Here is a 16,301-nt window from a genome sequence, read left to right on the forward strand (position 1 = left end):
ACAGTGGTGACAGAGGAGAGAACAGGAACTAATAGAGGAGCAGGACAGTGCTGACAGAGGAGAGGACGGGAACTAATAGAGGATCAGGACAGAGGAGAGGACAGGAACTAATAGAGAATCAGGACAGATGAGAGGATAGGAACTAATAGAGGATCAGGACAGAGGAGAGAACAGGAACTACTAGAGGATCAGGACAGAGGAGAGGACAGGATCTAATAGAGGATCAGGACAGAGGAGAGGACAGGAACTAATACAGGATCAGGACAGAGGAGAACACAGGAACTAATAGAGGATCAGGACAGTGCTGACAGAGGAGAGGACAGGAACTAATAGAGGATCAGGGCAGAGGAGAGGACAGGAACTAATAGAGGATCAGGAGAGATAAGTGGACAGGAACTAATAGAGGATCAGGACAGTGGTGACAGAGGAGAGGACAGGAACTAATAGAGGATCAGGACAGAGGAGAGGACAGGAACTAATAGAGGATCAGGACAGTGGTGACAGAGGAGAGAACATGAACTAATAGAAGATCAGGACAGAGGAGAGGACAGGAACTAATAGAGGATCAGGACAGAGGAGAGGACAGGAACTAATAGAGGATCAGGACAGAGGAGAGGACAGGAACTAATTGAGAATCAGGACAGTGGTGACAGAGGAGAGAACAGGAACTAATAGAGAATCAGGACAGTGGTGACAGAGGAGAGAACAGGAACTAATAGAGGAGCAGGACAGTGCTGACAGAGGAGAGGACGGGAACTAATAGAGGATCAGGACAGAGGAGAGGACAGGAACTAATAGAGAATCAGGACAGATGAGAGGATAGGAACTAATAGAGGATCAGGACAGAGGAGAGAACAGGAACTACTAGAGGATCAGGACAGAGGAGAGGACAGGATCTAATAGAGGATCAGGACAGAGGAGAGGACAGGAACTAATACAGGATCAGTACAGAGGAGAACACAGGAACTAATAGAGGATCAGGACAGTGCTGACAGAGGAGAGGACAGGAACTAATAGAGGATCAGGGCAGAGGAGAGGACAGGAACTAATAGAGGATCAGGAGAGATAAGTGGACAGGAACTAATAGAGGATCAGGACAGTGGTGACAGAGGAGAAGACAGGAACTAATAGAGGATCAGGACAGAGGAGAGGACAGGAACTAATAGAGGATCAGGACAGTGGTGACAGAGGAGAGAACATGAACTAATAGAGGATCAGGACAGATGAGAGGACAGGAACGAATAGAGGATCAGGACAGAGTAGAGAACAGGAACTAATAGAGAATCAGGACAGAGGAGAGGACAGGAACTAATAGAGGATAGGACAGTGGAGAGGATAGGAACTAATAGAGGATCAGGACAGTGGTGACAGAGGAGAGGACAGGAACTAATAGAGAATCAGGACAGTGGTGACAGAGGAGAGAACAGGAACTAATAGAGGAGCAGGACAGTGCTGACAGAGGAGAGGACGGGAACTAATAGAGGATCAGGACAGAGGAGAGGACAGGAACTAATAGAGAATCAGGACAGATGAGAGGATAGGAACTAATAGAGGATCAGGACAGAGGAGAGAACAGGAACTACTAGAGGATCAGGACAGAGGAGAGGACAGGATCTAATAGAGGATCAGGACAGAGGAGAGGACAGGAACTAATACAGGATCAGGACAGAGGAGAACACAGGAACTAATAGAGGATCAGGACAGTGCTGACAGAGGAGAGGACAGGAACTAATAGAGGATCAGGGCAGAGGAGAGGACAGGAACTAATAGAGGATCAGGAGAGATAAGTGGACAGGAACTAATAGAGGATCAGGACAGTGGTGACAGAGGAGAGGACAGGAACTAATAGAGGATCAGGACAGAGGAGAGGACAGGAACTAATAGAGGATCAGGACAGTGGTGACAGAGGAGAGAACATGAACTAATAGAGGATCAGGACAGATGAGAGGACAGGAACGAATAGAGGATCAGGACAGAGTAGAGAACAGGAACTAATAGAGAATCAGGACAGAGGAGAGGACAGGAACTAATAGAGGATCAGGACAGAGGAGAGGACAGGAACTAATAGAGGATCAGGACAGTGGTGAAAGAGGAGAGAAAAGGAACTAATAGAGGATCAGGACAGAGGAGAGGACAGGAACTAATAGAGGATCAGGACAGAAAAGAGAACAGGAACTAATAGAGGTTCAGGACAGAGGAGAGGACAGGAACTAATAGAGGTTCAGGACAGACGAGAGGACAGGAACTAATAGAGAATCAGGACAGAGGAGAGGACAGGAACTAATAGAGGATCAGGACAGAGGAGAGGACAGGAACTAATAGAGGTTCAGGACAGACGAGAGGACAGGAACTAATAGAGGATAGGACAGTGGAGAGGACAGGAACTAATAGAGGATCAGGACAGTGGTGACAGAGGAGAGAACAGGAACTAATAGAGGAACAGGACAGATGAGAGGACAGGAACTAATAGAGGATCAGGACAGTGGTGACAGAGGAGAGAACAGGAACTAATAGAGGATCAGGACAGTGCTGACAGAGGAGAGGACAGGAACGAATAGAGGATCAGGACAGTGGTGACAGAGGAGAGAACAGGAACTAATAGAGGATCAGTACAAATGAGAGGACAGGAACTATTAGAGGATCAGGACAGAGGAGAGAACAGGAACTAATAGAGGATCAGGACAGTGCTGACAGAGGAGAGGACAGGAACTAATAGAGGATCAGGACAGAGGAGAGGACAGGAACTAATAGAGAATCAGGACAGATGAGAGGATATGAACTAATAGAGGATCAGGACAGAGGAGAGAACAGGAACTACTAGAGGATCAGGACATAGGAGAGGACAGGATCTAATAGAGGATCAGGACAGAGGAGAGGACAGGAACTAATACAGGATCAGGACAGAGGAGAGGACAGGAACTAATAGAGGATCAGGACAGTGCTGACAGAGGAGAGGACAGGAACTAATAGAGGATCAGGACAGAGGAGAGGACATGAACTAATAGAGGATCAGGAGAGATAAGAGGACAGGAACTAATAGAGGATCAGGACAGTGGTGACAGAGGAGAGGACAGGAATTAATAGAAGATTAGAACAGTGGTGACAGAGGAGAGAACAGGAACTAATAGAGGATCAGGACAGAAGAGAGGACAGGAACTAATAGAGGATTAGGACAGAGGAGAGGACAGGAACTAATAGAGGATCAGGACAGTGGTGACAGAGGAGAGAACAGGAACTAATAGAGGATCAGGACAGATGAGAGGACAGGAACTAAGAGGATCAGGACAGAGTAGAGAACAGGAACTAATAGAGAATCAGGACAGAGGAGAGGACAGGAACTAATAGAGGATCAGGACAGAGGAGAGGACAGGAACTAATAGAGGATCAGGACAGAGGAGAGGACAGGAACTAATAGAGGATCCGGACAGTGGTGACAGAGGAGAGAACAGGAACTAATAGAGGATCAGGACAGAGGAGAGGACAGGAACTAATAGAGGGTCAGGACAGAGGAGAAGACAGGAACTAATAGAGGGTCAGGACAGAGGAGAGGACAGGAACTAATAGAGGATCAGGACAGAGGAGGGGACAGGAACTAATAGAGGATCAGGACAGTGGTGACAGAGGAGGTAACAGGAACTAATAGAGGATCAGGACAGAGGAGAGAACAGGAACTAATAGAGGTTCAGGACAGACGAGAGGACCTGAACTAATAGAGGATCAGGACAGTGGAGAGGACAGGGACTAATAGAGGTTCAGGACAGTGGTGACAGAGGAGAGAACAGGGACTAATAGAGGATCAGGACAGTGCTGACAGATGAGAGGATAGGAACTAATAGAGGATCAGGACAGAGGAGAGGACAGGAACTAATAGAGGACCAGGACAGAGGAGAGGACAGGAACTAATACAGGATCAGGACAGATGAGAGGAAAGGAACTAATAGCGGATCAGGACAGTGGTGACAGTGGTGACAGAGGAGAGGACAGGAATTAATAGAAGATTAGGACAGAGGAGGGAACAGGAACTGATAGAGGATCAGGACAGAGGAGAGGACAGGAACTAGAGGATCATGACAGAGGACAGGACAGGAACTAATAGAGGATCAGGACAGTGGTGACAGAGGAGAGAACAGGAACTAATAGAGGATCAGGACAGAGGAGAGAACAGGAACTAATAGAGGATCAAGACAGAGGAGAGGACATAAACTAATAGAGGATCAGGACAGTGGTGACAGAGGAGAGAACAGGAACTAATAGAGGATCAGGACAGATGAGAGGACAGGAACTAATAGAGGATCAGGACAGAGGAGAGAACAGGAACTAATAGAGGATCAGGACAGATGAGAGGACAGGAACTAATAGAGGATCAGGACAGATGAGAGGACAGGAACTAATAGAGGATCAGGACAGAGGAGAGGACAGGAACTAATAGAGGATCAGGACAGAGGAGAGGACAGGAACTAATAGAGGATCAGGACAGTGGTGACAGAGGAGACAGCAGGAATGGGGGAGGAGATATAGATGTACATAAGATCCGGAGGCTGTTAAGTCTCACCCCTCCGGTTGCTGGAGAAAGTTCTTCATATGTTTCAGCTGCTGGAAGTGGCAGGACATGTCTGTAGCCAGAACCATCTGTACCACCAGGCCCCTCAGCTCTCTACAGACAGACAGAATGACAGACAGACAGACAGACAGACAGACAGACGGGTTAGGGTTAGAGAGAGGAGCAGGACATGTCTGTAGCCAGAACCATCTGTACCACCAGGCCCCTCAGCACTCTACAGACAGACAGACAGACAGACAGACAGACAGACAGACAGACAGACAGACAGACAGACAGACAGACAGACGGGTTAGGGTTAGAGAGAGGAGCAGGACATGTCTGTAACCAGAACTATCTCTCCTACCAGGCCCCTCAGCTCTCTGGGGAGACATACAGACATTGTCGAGAAGGAACCTGCAAATAAGCATTTCATTGGACGTATGCCATGCATATCCTTCACAACAAATAAAACTTGGAAGATGTTATTACCTGGTAGGTTCATTGATAATTTGTGTGAGATTGAGGGCATCAAGCTTAGAATTGTAGGATGGCCGTGTTAAGCATGTCCCAGTTTAGGTCACCTAGTCGCACGAGCTCAGAAGATAGATGGGGTGGGGCAATCAATTCACATATGGTGTCGAGGGCACAGCTGGGGGGAGAGGGTGGTCTATAGCAAGCGCCAACGGTGAGAGACTTGTTTCTGGAAAGGTTAATTTTTAGAAGTAGAAGCTTGAATTGTTTGGTTACCGACCTGGATAGTAGGACAGAACTCTGCAGTAGATTGCAACACCGCCCCCTTTGGCAGTTATATCTTGGCGGAAAATGTTATAGTTAGGGATGGAGATAACATGTTATTACACTCCTATTACATGTTATTACACTCATATTACTCCTATTACATGTTATTACACTCCTATTGCTCATATTACATGTTATTACACTCCCATTACTCATATGACATGTCATTACACTCCAATTACTCCTATTACATGTTATTACACTCCTATTACATGTTATTACACTCCTATTTCTCCTATTACATGTTATTACACTCCTATTACTCATATTACATGTTATTACATGTTATTATACTCCTATTTCTCCTATTACATGTTATTACATTTTATTATACTCCTATTACTCATATTACATGTTATTACACCCTTATTACTCATATTACATGTTATTACATGTTATTACTCTCCTATTACTCCTATTACATGTTATTACACCCCCATTACATGTTATTACACTGCTATTACTCTTATCACATGTTATTACACTCATATTACTCCTATTACATGTTATTACATGCTCTTACACTCCTATTACTCCTATTGCATGCTATTGCATGTTATTACACTCCTATTACTCATATTACATGTTATTACACTCCTATTGCTCCTGTTACATGTTATTACACTCCTATTACTCATATGACATGTTATTACACTCATATTACCCATATTACATGTTATTACATCTTATTACTCATATTACCCCTATTACGTGTTAATACATGTTATAACACTCCTATTATTACTATTACATTTTATTACATGTTATTACACTCATATTACTCCTATTACATGTTATTGCATGTTATTACACTCCTATTACCCATATTACATGTTATTACACTCCTATTGCTCATATTACATGTTATTACATGTTATTACTAATATTACATGTTATTACACTCCTATTACATGTTATTACACTCCTATTACGCCTATTATATGTTATTACATGTTACAACACTTCTGTTATTACTATGACATTTTATTACATGTTATTACACTCATATTACTCCTATGACATATTTATTACATTTTAAGAATGTCTCACCTCCAGTCGTCTTTAGACAGGTTGTATAGTATGTTGATCTCATCATCGTCCTGTAGGAGGCGGTATGCTGCGCTGACATGGTGGCTCTCGAGGACAGACTGGTCGTTGTACAGGATCGCTGTGTCTGATCTGGAGACACGTTCATAGTGTCACCTAACATATATTCTTCCATTGAGAAACACTGAATTACTATTATATTTAACTCTGTGTGGGGTTCATCGTCTCTTTCTAATCAGGTACCTATTCAGACCTGGAATGGACCCTGGATCTGTTATATCAGTCATCTATTACCTGGTCTGGATCTGTTAGATCAGTCATCTATTACCTGGTCTGGATCTGTTAGATCAGTCATCTATTACCTGGTCTGGATCTGTTAGATTAGTAATCTATTACCTGGTCTGGATCTGTTATATCAGTCATCTATTACCTGGTCTGGATCTGTTATATCAGTCATCTATTACCTGGTCTGGATCTGTTAGATCAGTCATCTATTACCTGGTCTGGATCTGTTAGATCAGTCATCTATTACCTGGTCTGGATCTGTTAGATCAGCAATCTATTACCTGGTCTGGATCTGTTAGATCAGCAATCTATTACCTGGTCTGGATCTGTTAGATCAGTCATCTATTACCTGGTCTGGATCTGTTAGATTAGTAATATATTACCTGGTCTGGATGTGGAAATTATTGGTGGTTCCAGTGTGTTCGTAGTCATGAACCGCTGCTGCAAAGATCATCGCAAAGATCTCTAGCTCTGTCAACCAATGCTGCGTCCGACAGACACCGTAGAACGAGACCATAAAGAAAGAATAGGAAGGGAGAAGAGGGTGTGGAAATGACAAACGGAGCAGTTGAACATTACATCCTGTTCTATCAGTCTCCTGTTCTATCAGTCTCCTGTTATATGAGTCTCTCAGCCAGTTGAACAAAACATGCTGTTCTATCAGTCTCCTGTTCTATAAATCTCCTGTTCTATCAGTCTCCTGTTCTATCAGTCTCCTGTTATATGAGTCTCTCAGCCAGTTGAACATTACATTCTGTTCTATCAGTCTCCTGTTCTATCAGTCTCCTGTTCAATCAGTCTCCTGTTCTATCAGTCTCTCAGCCAGTTGAACATTACATTCTGTTCTATCACTCTCCCGTTCAATCAGTCTCCTGTTCTATCAGTCTCCTGTTCTATCAGTCTCCTGTTCTGCCAGTCTCCTGTTCTATCAGCCTCCTGTTCTATCAGTCTCCTGTTCAATCAGTCTCCTGATCTATCAGTCTCCTGTTCTATCAGTCTCCTGTTCTATCAGTCTCCTGTTCTATCAGTCTCCTGTTCTATCAGTCTCCTGTTCCATCAGTCTCTCAGTCAGTTGGACATAATATCCTGTTCTATCAATCTCATATTCTATCAATCTCCTGTTCTATCAGTCTCCTGTTCTATCAGTCTCCTGTTCTGCCAGTCTCCTGTTCCATCAGCCCACTGATCTATCAGGCTCCTGTTCTATCAGTCTCCTGTTCTATCAGTCTCCTGTTCTATCAGTCTCTCAGTCAGTTGGACATAATATCCTGCTCTATCAATCTCATGTTCTATCAATCTCATGTTCTATCAGTCTCCTGTTCTATCAGTCTCCGGTTCTAACAGCCTCCTGTTCAATCAGTCTCTCAGCCAGTTGAACATTACATCCTGTTCTATCAGTCTCCTGTTCTATCAGTCTCCTGTTCTATCAGCCTCTTAGTCAATTGAACATTTTATCCTGTTCTCTCATTCACCTGTTCAATCAGTCTCCTGTTCTATCAGTCTCTCAGCCAGTTGAACATTATATCCTGTTCAATCAGTCTCCTGATCAATCAGTCTCATGTTCTATCATTCTCCTCTTCTATCAGTCTCATGTTCTATCAGTCTCTCAGTCATTTGGACATAATATCCTGTTTTATCAATCTCCTGTTCTATCAGGCTCCCGTTCTATCAGTCTCCTGTTCTATCAGTCTCCTGTTCTATCAGTCTCTCAGCCAGTTGAACATTACATTCTGTTCTATCAGTCTCCCATTCAATCAGTCTCCTGTTCTATCAGTCTCCTGTTCTATCAGTCTCCTGTTCTGTCAGTCTCCTGTTCTGCCAGTCTCCTGTTCTATCAGTCTCCTGCTCTATCAGTCTCCAGTTCTATCAGTCTCCTGTTCTATCAGTCTCCTGTTCAATCAGTCTCCTGTTCAATCAATCTCCTGTTCTATCAGTCTCCTGTTCTGCCAGTCTCCTGTTCTATCATTCTCCTGTTCTATCAGTCTCCTGTTTTATCGGTCTCCTGTTCTATCTGTCTCCTGTTCTATCAGTCTCCTGTTCTATCAGCCTCTTAGTCAGTTGAACATTTTATCCTGTTCTATTAGTGTCCTGTTCTCTCAGTCTCCTGTTCTATCAGTCTCCTGTTCTAGCAGTCTCCTGTTCTATCAGTCTCCTGATCAATCAGTCTCCTGTTCTATCAGTCTCCTGTTCTATCAGTCTCCCATTCTATCAATCTCCTGTTCTATCAGTCTCTCAGTCATTTGGACATAATATCCTGTTCTATCAATCTCCTGTTCAATCAGTCTCATGTTATATCAGTCTCCTGTTCTATCAGACTCTCAGCCAGTTGAACATTACATCCTGTTCTATCAGTCTCCTGTTCTATCAGTCTCCTGTTCTATCAGCCTCTTAGTCAGTTGAACATTTTATCCCGTTCTATTAATTTCCTGTTCTCTCAGTCTCCTGTTCTATAGGTCTCCTTTTCTCTCATTCACCTGTTCAATCAGTCTCCTGTTCTATCAGTCTCCTGTTCTATCAGTCTCCCGTTCTATCAGTCTCCTGTTCTATCAGTCTCCCATTCTATCAATCTCCTGTTCTATCAGTCTCTCAGTCATTTGGACATAATATCCTGTTCTATCAATCTCCTGTTCAATCAGTCTCATGTTATATCAGTCTCCTGTTCCATCAGTCTCCTGTTTTATCAATCTCCTGTTCTATCAGTCTCCTGTTCTATCAATCTCATGTTCCATAAGTCTCCTGTTCTATCAGTCTCCTGCTCAATCAGTCTCCTGTTCTATCAGTCTCCTGTTCTATCCGTCTCATGTTCTATCAGTCTCTCAGTCAGTTGGACATAATATCCTGTTCTATCAATTTCATGTTCTATAAGTCTCCTGTTCTATCAATCTCCTGTTCTGTCAGTCTCTCAGTCAGTTGGACATAATACCCTGTTCTATCAATCACCTGCTCTATCAGTCTCCTGTTCTATCAGTCTCTCAGTCAGATGGACATAATATCCTGTTCTATCAGTCTCCTGTTTTATCATTCTCCTGTTATATCAGTCTCCTGTTCTATCAGTCTCCCATTCTATCAGTCTTCTGTTCTATCAGTCTCCCATTCTATCACTCCTGTTCAATCAGTCTCCTGTTCCATCAGCCCACTGATCTATCAGGCTCCTGTTCTATCAGTCTCCTTTTCTATCAGTCTCCTGTTCTATCAGTCTCTCAGTCAGTTGGACATAATATCCTGTTCAATCTGTCTCCTGTTATATCAGTCTCTAAGCCAGTTGAACATTACATCCTGTTCTATCAGTCTCCTGGTCTATCAGCCTCTTAATCAGTTTAACATTTTATCTTGTTCTATCAGTGTCCTGTTCTCTCATTCACCTGTTCAATCAGTCTCCAGTTCAATCAGTCTCCTGTTCTCTCAGTCTCCTGTTCAATCAGTCTCATGTTCTATCAGTCTCCTGTTCTATCAGTCTCCTGTTCTATCAGTCTCTCAGCCAGTTGAACATTATATCCTGTTCAATCAGTCTCCTGATCAATCAGTCTCCTGTTCTATCCGTCTCTCAGTCATTTGGACATAATATCCTGTTCTATCAATCTCCTGTTCTACCAGGCTCCTGTTCTATAAGTCTCCTGTTCTATCAGTCTCCTGTTCTATCAGCCTCTTAGTCAGATGAACAATTTATCCTGATCTATCAGTCTCCTGTTCTGTCAGTCTCCTGTTCTATCAGTCTCTCAGCCAGTTGGACATAATATCCTGTTCTATCAATCTCCTGTTATATCAGTCTCTCAGTCAGTTGGACATAATATCATGTTCTATCAATCTCCTGTTCTATCAGTCTCCTGTTCTACCAGTCTCATGTTCTATCAGTCTCCTGTTCCATCAGCCTCCTATTCTATCAGGCTCCTGTTCTACCAGTATCCTGTTCTATCAGTCTCCTGTTATATCAGTCTCTCAGTCAGTTGGACATAATATCATGTTCTATCAATCTCCTGTTTTATCAGTCTCCTGTTCTACCAGTCTCCTGTTCTATCAGTCTCCCGTTCTATCAGTCTCCTGTTCTATCAGTCTCCCATTCTATCAATCTCCTGTTCTATCAGTCTCTCAGTCATTTGGACATAATATCCTGTTCTATCAATCTCCTGTTCAATCAGTCTCATGTTATATCAGTCTCCTGTTCTATCAGACTCTCAGCCAGTTGAACATTACATCCTGTTCTATCAGTCTCCTGTTCTATCAGTCTCCTGTTCTATCAGCCTCTTAGTCAGTTGAACATTTTATCCCGTTCTATTAATTTCCTGTTCTCTCAGTCTCCTGTTCTAGCAGTCTCCTGTTCTCTCAGTATCCTGTTCTAGCAGTCTCCTGATCAATCAGTCTCCTGTTCTATCAGTCTCCTGTTCTATCAGTCTCCCGTTCTATCAGTCTCCTGTTCTATCAGTCTCCCATTCTATCAATCTCCTGTTCCATCAGTCTCTCAGTCATTTGGACATAATATCCTGTTCTTTCAATATCCTGTTCTATCAGGCTCCTGTTCTATCAGTCTCCCATTCTATCAGTCTACTGTTCTATCAGTCTCCCATTCTATCAGTCTCCTGTTCCATCAGTCTCTCAGTCATTTGGACATAATATCCTGTTCTATCAATCTCCTGTTCAATCAGTCTCATTTTATATCAGTCTCCTGTTCTATCAGTCTCCTGTTTTATCAATCTCCTGTTCTATCAGTCTCCTGTTCTATCAATCTCATGTTCCATAAGTCTCCTGTTCTATCAGTCTCCTGCTCTATCAGTCTCCTGTTCTATCAATCTCATGTTCTATAAGTCTCCTGTTCTATCAGTCTCCTGCTCTATCAGTCTCCTGTTCTATCAGTCTCCTGTTCTATCAGTCTCCTGCTCTATCAGTCTCCTGTTCTATCAGTCTCCTGTTATATCAGTCTCCTGTTCTATCAGTCTCTCAGTCAGTTGGACATAATATCCTGTTCTATCGATCTCCTGTCCTGTCAGTCTCCTGTTCAATCAGTCTCCTGTTCTATCAGTCTCTCAGTCAGTTGGACATAATATCCTGTTCTATCAATCTCATGTTCTATAAGTCTCCTGTTCTATCAATCTCCTGTTCTATCAGTCTCCTGTTCTATCAATCTCATGTTCTATAAGTCTCCTGTTCTATCAGTCTCCTGCTCTATCAGTCTCCTGTTCTATCAGTCTCCTGTTCTATCAGTCTCCTGCTCTATCAGTCTCCTGTTCTATCAGTCTCCTGTTCTATCAGTCTCCTGTTCTATCAGTCTCTCAGTCAGTTGGACATAATATCCTGTTCTATCGATCTCCTGTCCTGTCAGTCTCCTGTTCAATCAGTCTCCTGTTCTATCAGTCTCTCAGTCAGTTGGACATAATATCCTGTTCTATCAATCTCATGTTCTATAAGTCTCCTGTTCTATCAATCTCCTGTTCTATCAGTCTCCTGTTCTATCAGTCTCCTGTTCTATCCGTCTCATGTTCTATCAGTCTCTCAGTCAGTTGGACATAATATCCTGTTCTATAAGTCTCCTGTTCTATCATTCTCCTGTTATATCAGTCTCCTGTTCTATCAGTCTCCCATTCTATCAGTCTTCTGTTCTATCAGTCTCCCATTCTATCACTCCTGTTCAATCAGTCTCCTGTTCCATCAGCCCACTGATCTATCAGGCTCCTGTTCTATCAGTCTCCTGTTCTATCAGTCTCCTGTTCTATCAGTCTCTCAGTCAGTTGGACATAATATCCTGTTCTATCAATCTCCTGTTATATCAGTCTCTCAGTCAGTTGGACATAATATCATGTTCTATCAATCTCCTGTTCTATCAGTCTCCTGTTCTACCAGTCTCCTGTTCTATCAGTCTCCTGTTCCATCAGAATCCTATTCTCTCAGTCTCCTGTTCTACCAGTATCCTGTTCTACCAGTCTCCTGTTATATCAGTCTCTCAGTCAGTTGGACATAATATCATGTTCTATCAATCTCCTGTTCTATCAGTCTCCTGTTCTACCAGTCTCCTGTTCTATCAGTCTCCTGTTCCATCAGAATCCTATTCTCTCAGTCTCCTGTTCTACCAGTATCCTGTTCTACCAGTCTCCTGTTATATCAGTCTCTCAGCCAGTTGGACATAATATCATGTTCTATCAATCTCCTGTTTTATCAGTCTCCTGTTCTACCAGTCTCCTGTTCTATCAGTCTCCTGTTCCATCAGCCTCCTATTCTATCAGTCTCCTGTTCTATCAGTCTCCTGTTCCATCAACCTCCTGTTCTATCAGTCTCCTGTTCTATCAGTCTCCTGTTTTATCAGTCTCCTGTTCTATCAGCTTCTTAGTCAGTTGAACATTTTATCCTGATCTATCAGTCTCATGTTCTATCAGCCTCTTAGTCAGTTGAACATTATATCCTGTTCTATCAGTCTCCTGTTATATCAGTCTCCTGTTCCATCAGCCTCCTATTCTATCAGTCTCCTGTTCTATCAGTCTCCTGTTCCATCAACCTCCTGTTCTATCAGTCTCCTGTTCTATCAGTCTCCTGTTTTATCAGTCTCCTGTTCTATCAGCTTCTTAGTCAGTTGAACATTTTATCCTGATCTATCAGTCTCATGTTCTATCAGCCTCTTAGTCAGTTGAACATTATATCCTGTTCTATCAGTCTCCTGTTATATCAGTCTCCTGTTCCATCAGCCTCCTATTCTATCAGTCTCCTGTTCTATCAGTCTCCTGTTCCATCAACCTCCTGTTCTATCAGTCTCCTGTTCTATCAGTCTCCTGTTCTATCAGACTCCTGTTCTATCAGCCTCTCAGCCAGATGAACATTATATCCTGTTCAATCAGTCTCCTGTTCTATCAGTCTCCTGTTCTATAAGTCTCCTGTTTTATCAATCTCCTGTTCTATCAGTATCCTGTTCTCTCAGCCTTTTAGTCAGTTGAACATTATATCCTGATCTATCAGACTCCTGTTCTATCAGGGTCCTGTTCTATCAGTCTCATGTTCTATCAGTCTCCTGTTCTATCAGTCTCCAGTTATATCAGTCTCCTGTTCAATCAGTCTTCTGTTCTATCAGTATCCTGTTCAATGAGGCTCCTGTTCTATCTGTCTCCTGTTCTATCAGTCTCCTGTTCTATCAGTCTACTGTTTTATCAATCTCCTGTTCTATCAGTCTCCTGTTCTATCAGTCTCCTGTTATATCTGTCTTTCAGTCAGTTGGACATAATATCCTGTTCAATCAATCTCATGTTCTATAAGTCTCCAGTTATATCAGTCTCCTGTTCTATCAGTCTCCTGTTATATCAGTCTCATGTTCTATAACTCTCCTGTTCTATCAGTCTCCTGTTCTATCAGTCTCTCAGTCAGTTGGACATAATATCCTGTTCAATCTGTCTCCTGTTCTATCAGTCTCTCAGTCAGTTGGACATAATATCCTGTTCTATCAATCTCATGTCCTATAAGTCTCCTGTTCTATCAGTCTCCTGTTCTATCAGTCTCTCAGTCAGTTGGACATAATATCCTGTTCTATCAATCCCCTGTTCTATCAGTCTCCTGTTATATCAGTCTATCAGTCAGTTGGACATAATATCCTGTTATATCAGTCTCCTGTTCTATCATTCTCCTGTTCTATCAGTCTCCTGTTCTGCCAGTCTCCTGTTCTATCAGCCTCCTGTTCTATCAGTCTCCTGTTCTATCAGTCTCCTGTTCTATCAGTCTCCAGTTCTATCAGTCTCCTGTTCTATCAGTCTCCTGTTCAATCAGTCTCCTGTTCTATCAATCTCCTGTTCTATCAGTCTCATGTTCTATAAGTCTCCTGTTCTATCAGTCTCCTGTTCTGCCAGTCTCCTGTTCTATCAGTCTCCTGTTCAATCAGTCTCCTGTTCCATCAGCCCACTGATCTATCAGGCTCCTGTTGTATCAGTCTCCTGTTCTATCAGTCTTTCAGTCAGTTGGACATAATATCCTGTTCAATCTGTCTCCTGTTCTATCAGTCTCTCAGCCAGTTGAACATTACATCCTGTTCTATCAGTCTCCTGTTCAATCAGTCTCCTGTTCTATCAGTCTCCTGTTCTATCAGTCTCCTGTTCTATCAGCTTCTTAGTCAGTTGAACATTTTATCAGTGTCCTGTTCTCTCATTCACCTGTTCAATCAGTCTCCTGTTCAATCAGTCTCCTGTTCTTTCAGTCTCCTGTTCAATCAGTCTCCTGTTCTATCAGTCTCTCAGCCAGTTGAACATTATATCCTGTTCAATAAGTCTCCTGATCAATCACTCTCCTGTTCTATCAGTCTCCTGTTCTATCAGTCTCCTGTTATATCAGTCTCCTGTTCTATCAGTCTCCCATTCTATCAGTCTCCTGTTCTATCAGTCTCTCAGTCATTTGGACATAATATCCTGTTCTATCAGTCTCCTGTTCTATCAGTCTCCTGTTCTATCAGCCTCTTAATCAGTTGAACAATTTATCCTGATCTATCAGTCTCCTGTTCTATCAGCCTCCTCTTCAATCAGTCTCCTGTTCTATCAATCTCCTGTTCTATCAGACTCCTGTTCTATCAGTCTCCTGATCTATCAGTCTCTTGCTCGATCAGGATCCTGTTCTATCCGTCTCCTGTTCTATACGTCGCCTGTTCTATCAGTCTCCTGTTCCCTCCGTCTCCTGTTCCATCAGTCTCCTGTTCTATCAGTCTCCTGTTCTATCAGTCTCCTGTTCTATCAAGTTGAAGTTTACCTCTGAGTCTGATTGATTCAATTCAGTATAATATCCTAACTTAGCACACATTGTAAGTAAAGGATTGAACAATGTCGATGAGGATAACATTTGAAAAGGATATTTAATGTGAGTAAGACCTTTAAACAGGTCAACATTCACAAGGCCGCAGGGCCGACGGATTACCAAGACGTGTACTGTAGTGACCAACTGGCAAGTGTCTACACTGACATTTTCAACCTTTCTGTAACGGACGTCGGTGGAAGAAGGTGAGGACCAAAGCGCAGCGTGGTGCTTGTTCATGTTATTTATTTAAACCTCTGATTGAGAACCATACCAGGCCAAACTCAGAAATACCAAATCATAGAAAAAAGAACATAGACTGCCCACCCAACTCATGCCCTGACCATACTAAAACAAAGACATCACAAAGGAACTAAGGTCAGAATGTGACACTCTCCCTGTCTGAGTCTGTAATACCAACATGTTTGAAGCAGACCACCATAGTGCCTGTGCCCAATAACACTAAGGTAACCTGCCTAAATGACTACCGACCCGTAGCACTCAAGTTTGTAGCCATAAAGTGATATGAAAGGCTGCTGGCTCACATCAACACCAATATCCCAGAATCCCTACACCCACCCCAATTTGCATTCATCCCCCAACAGATCCACAGATGATGCCATCTCTATTGCACTCCACACTGCCCTTTCCCACCTGTACAAAAGGAACACCTATGTGAGAATGGGTCCGCCCCCAGGTGGTAAGGGTAGGTAACAAAACATCCGCCACGCTGATCCTCCACACGGGGGCCCCTCAGGGATGCGTGCTCTGTCCCCTCCTGTACTCCGTGTTCACTCATGAATGCAAGGCCAGGCATGACTCCAACACCATCATTAATTTGCCGATGACACAACTGGTAGGCCTGATCAACAATAACGACATGACAGCC

The 16,301-nt window shown here is 43.0% G+C and overlaps 1 protein-coding gene across 1 annotated transcript in view; it reads right to left on the reverse strand.

Annotated features, from left to right (window-relative positions):
- The window catches only part of LOC110508296 (dual specificity calcium/calmodulin-dependent 3',5'-cyclic nucleotide phosphodiesterase 1A-like), an 82,362-nt gene that overhangs the window by 27,445 nt on the left and 38,616 nt on the right, over nucleotides 1-16,301 (reverse strand). The window contains exons 8-9 of the mRNA XM_090225644.1: nucleotides 7,054-7,154; nucleotides 6,389-6,517 (exon numbers count right to left, since the gene is read on the reverse strand). Of these exons, the coding sequence (XP_090081770.1) occupies nucleotides 6,389-6,517; nucleotides 7,054-7,154 (230 nt within the window). The remainder of the gene's footprint in view (nucleotides 1-6,388; nucleotides 6,518-7,053; nucleotides 7,155-16,301) is intronic.

The sequence above is a fragment of the Oncorhynchus mykiss genome, chromosome 28 (genome assembly GCF_057628025.1).
Source record: "Oncorhynchus mykiss isolate SJ-2025 chromosome 28, ASM5762802v1, whole genome shotgun sequence".
Classification (NCBI taxonomy): Eukaryota; Metazoa; Chordata; class Actinopteri; order Salmoniformes; family Salmonidae; genus Oncorhynchus; species Oncorhynchus mykiss.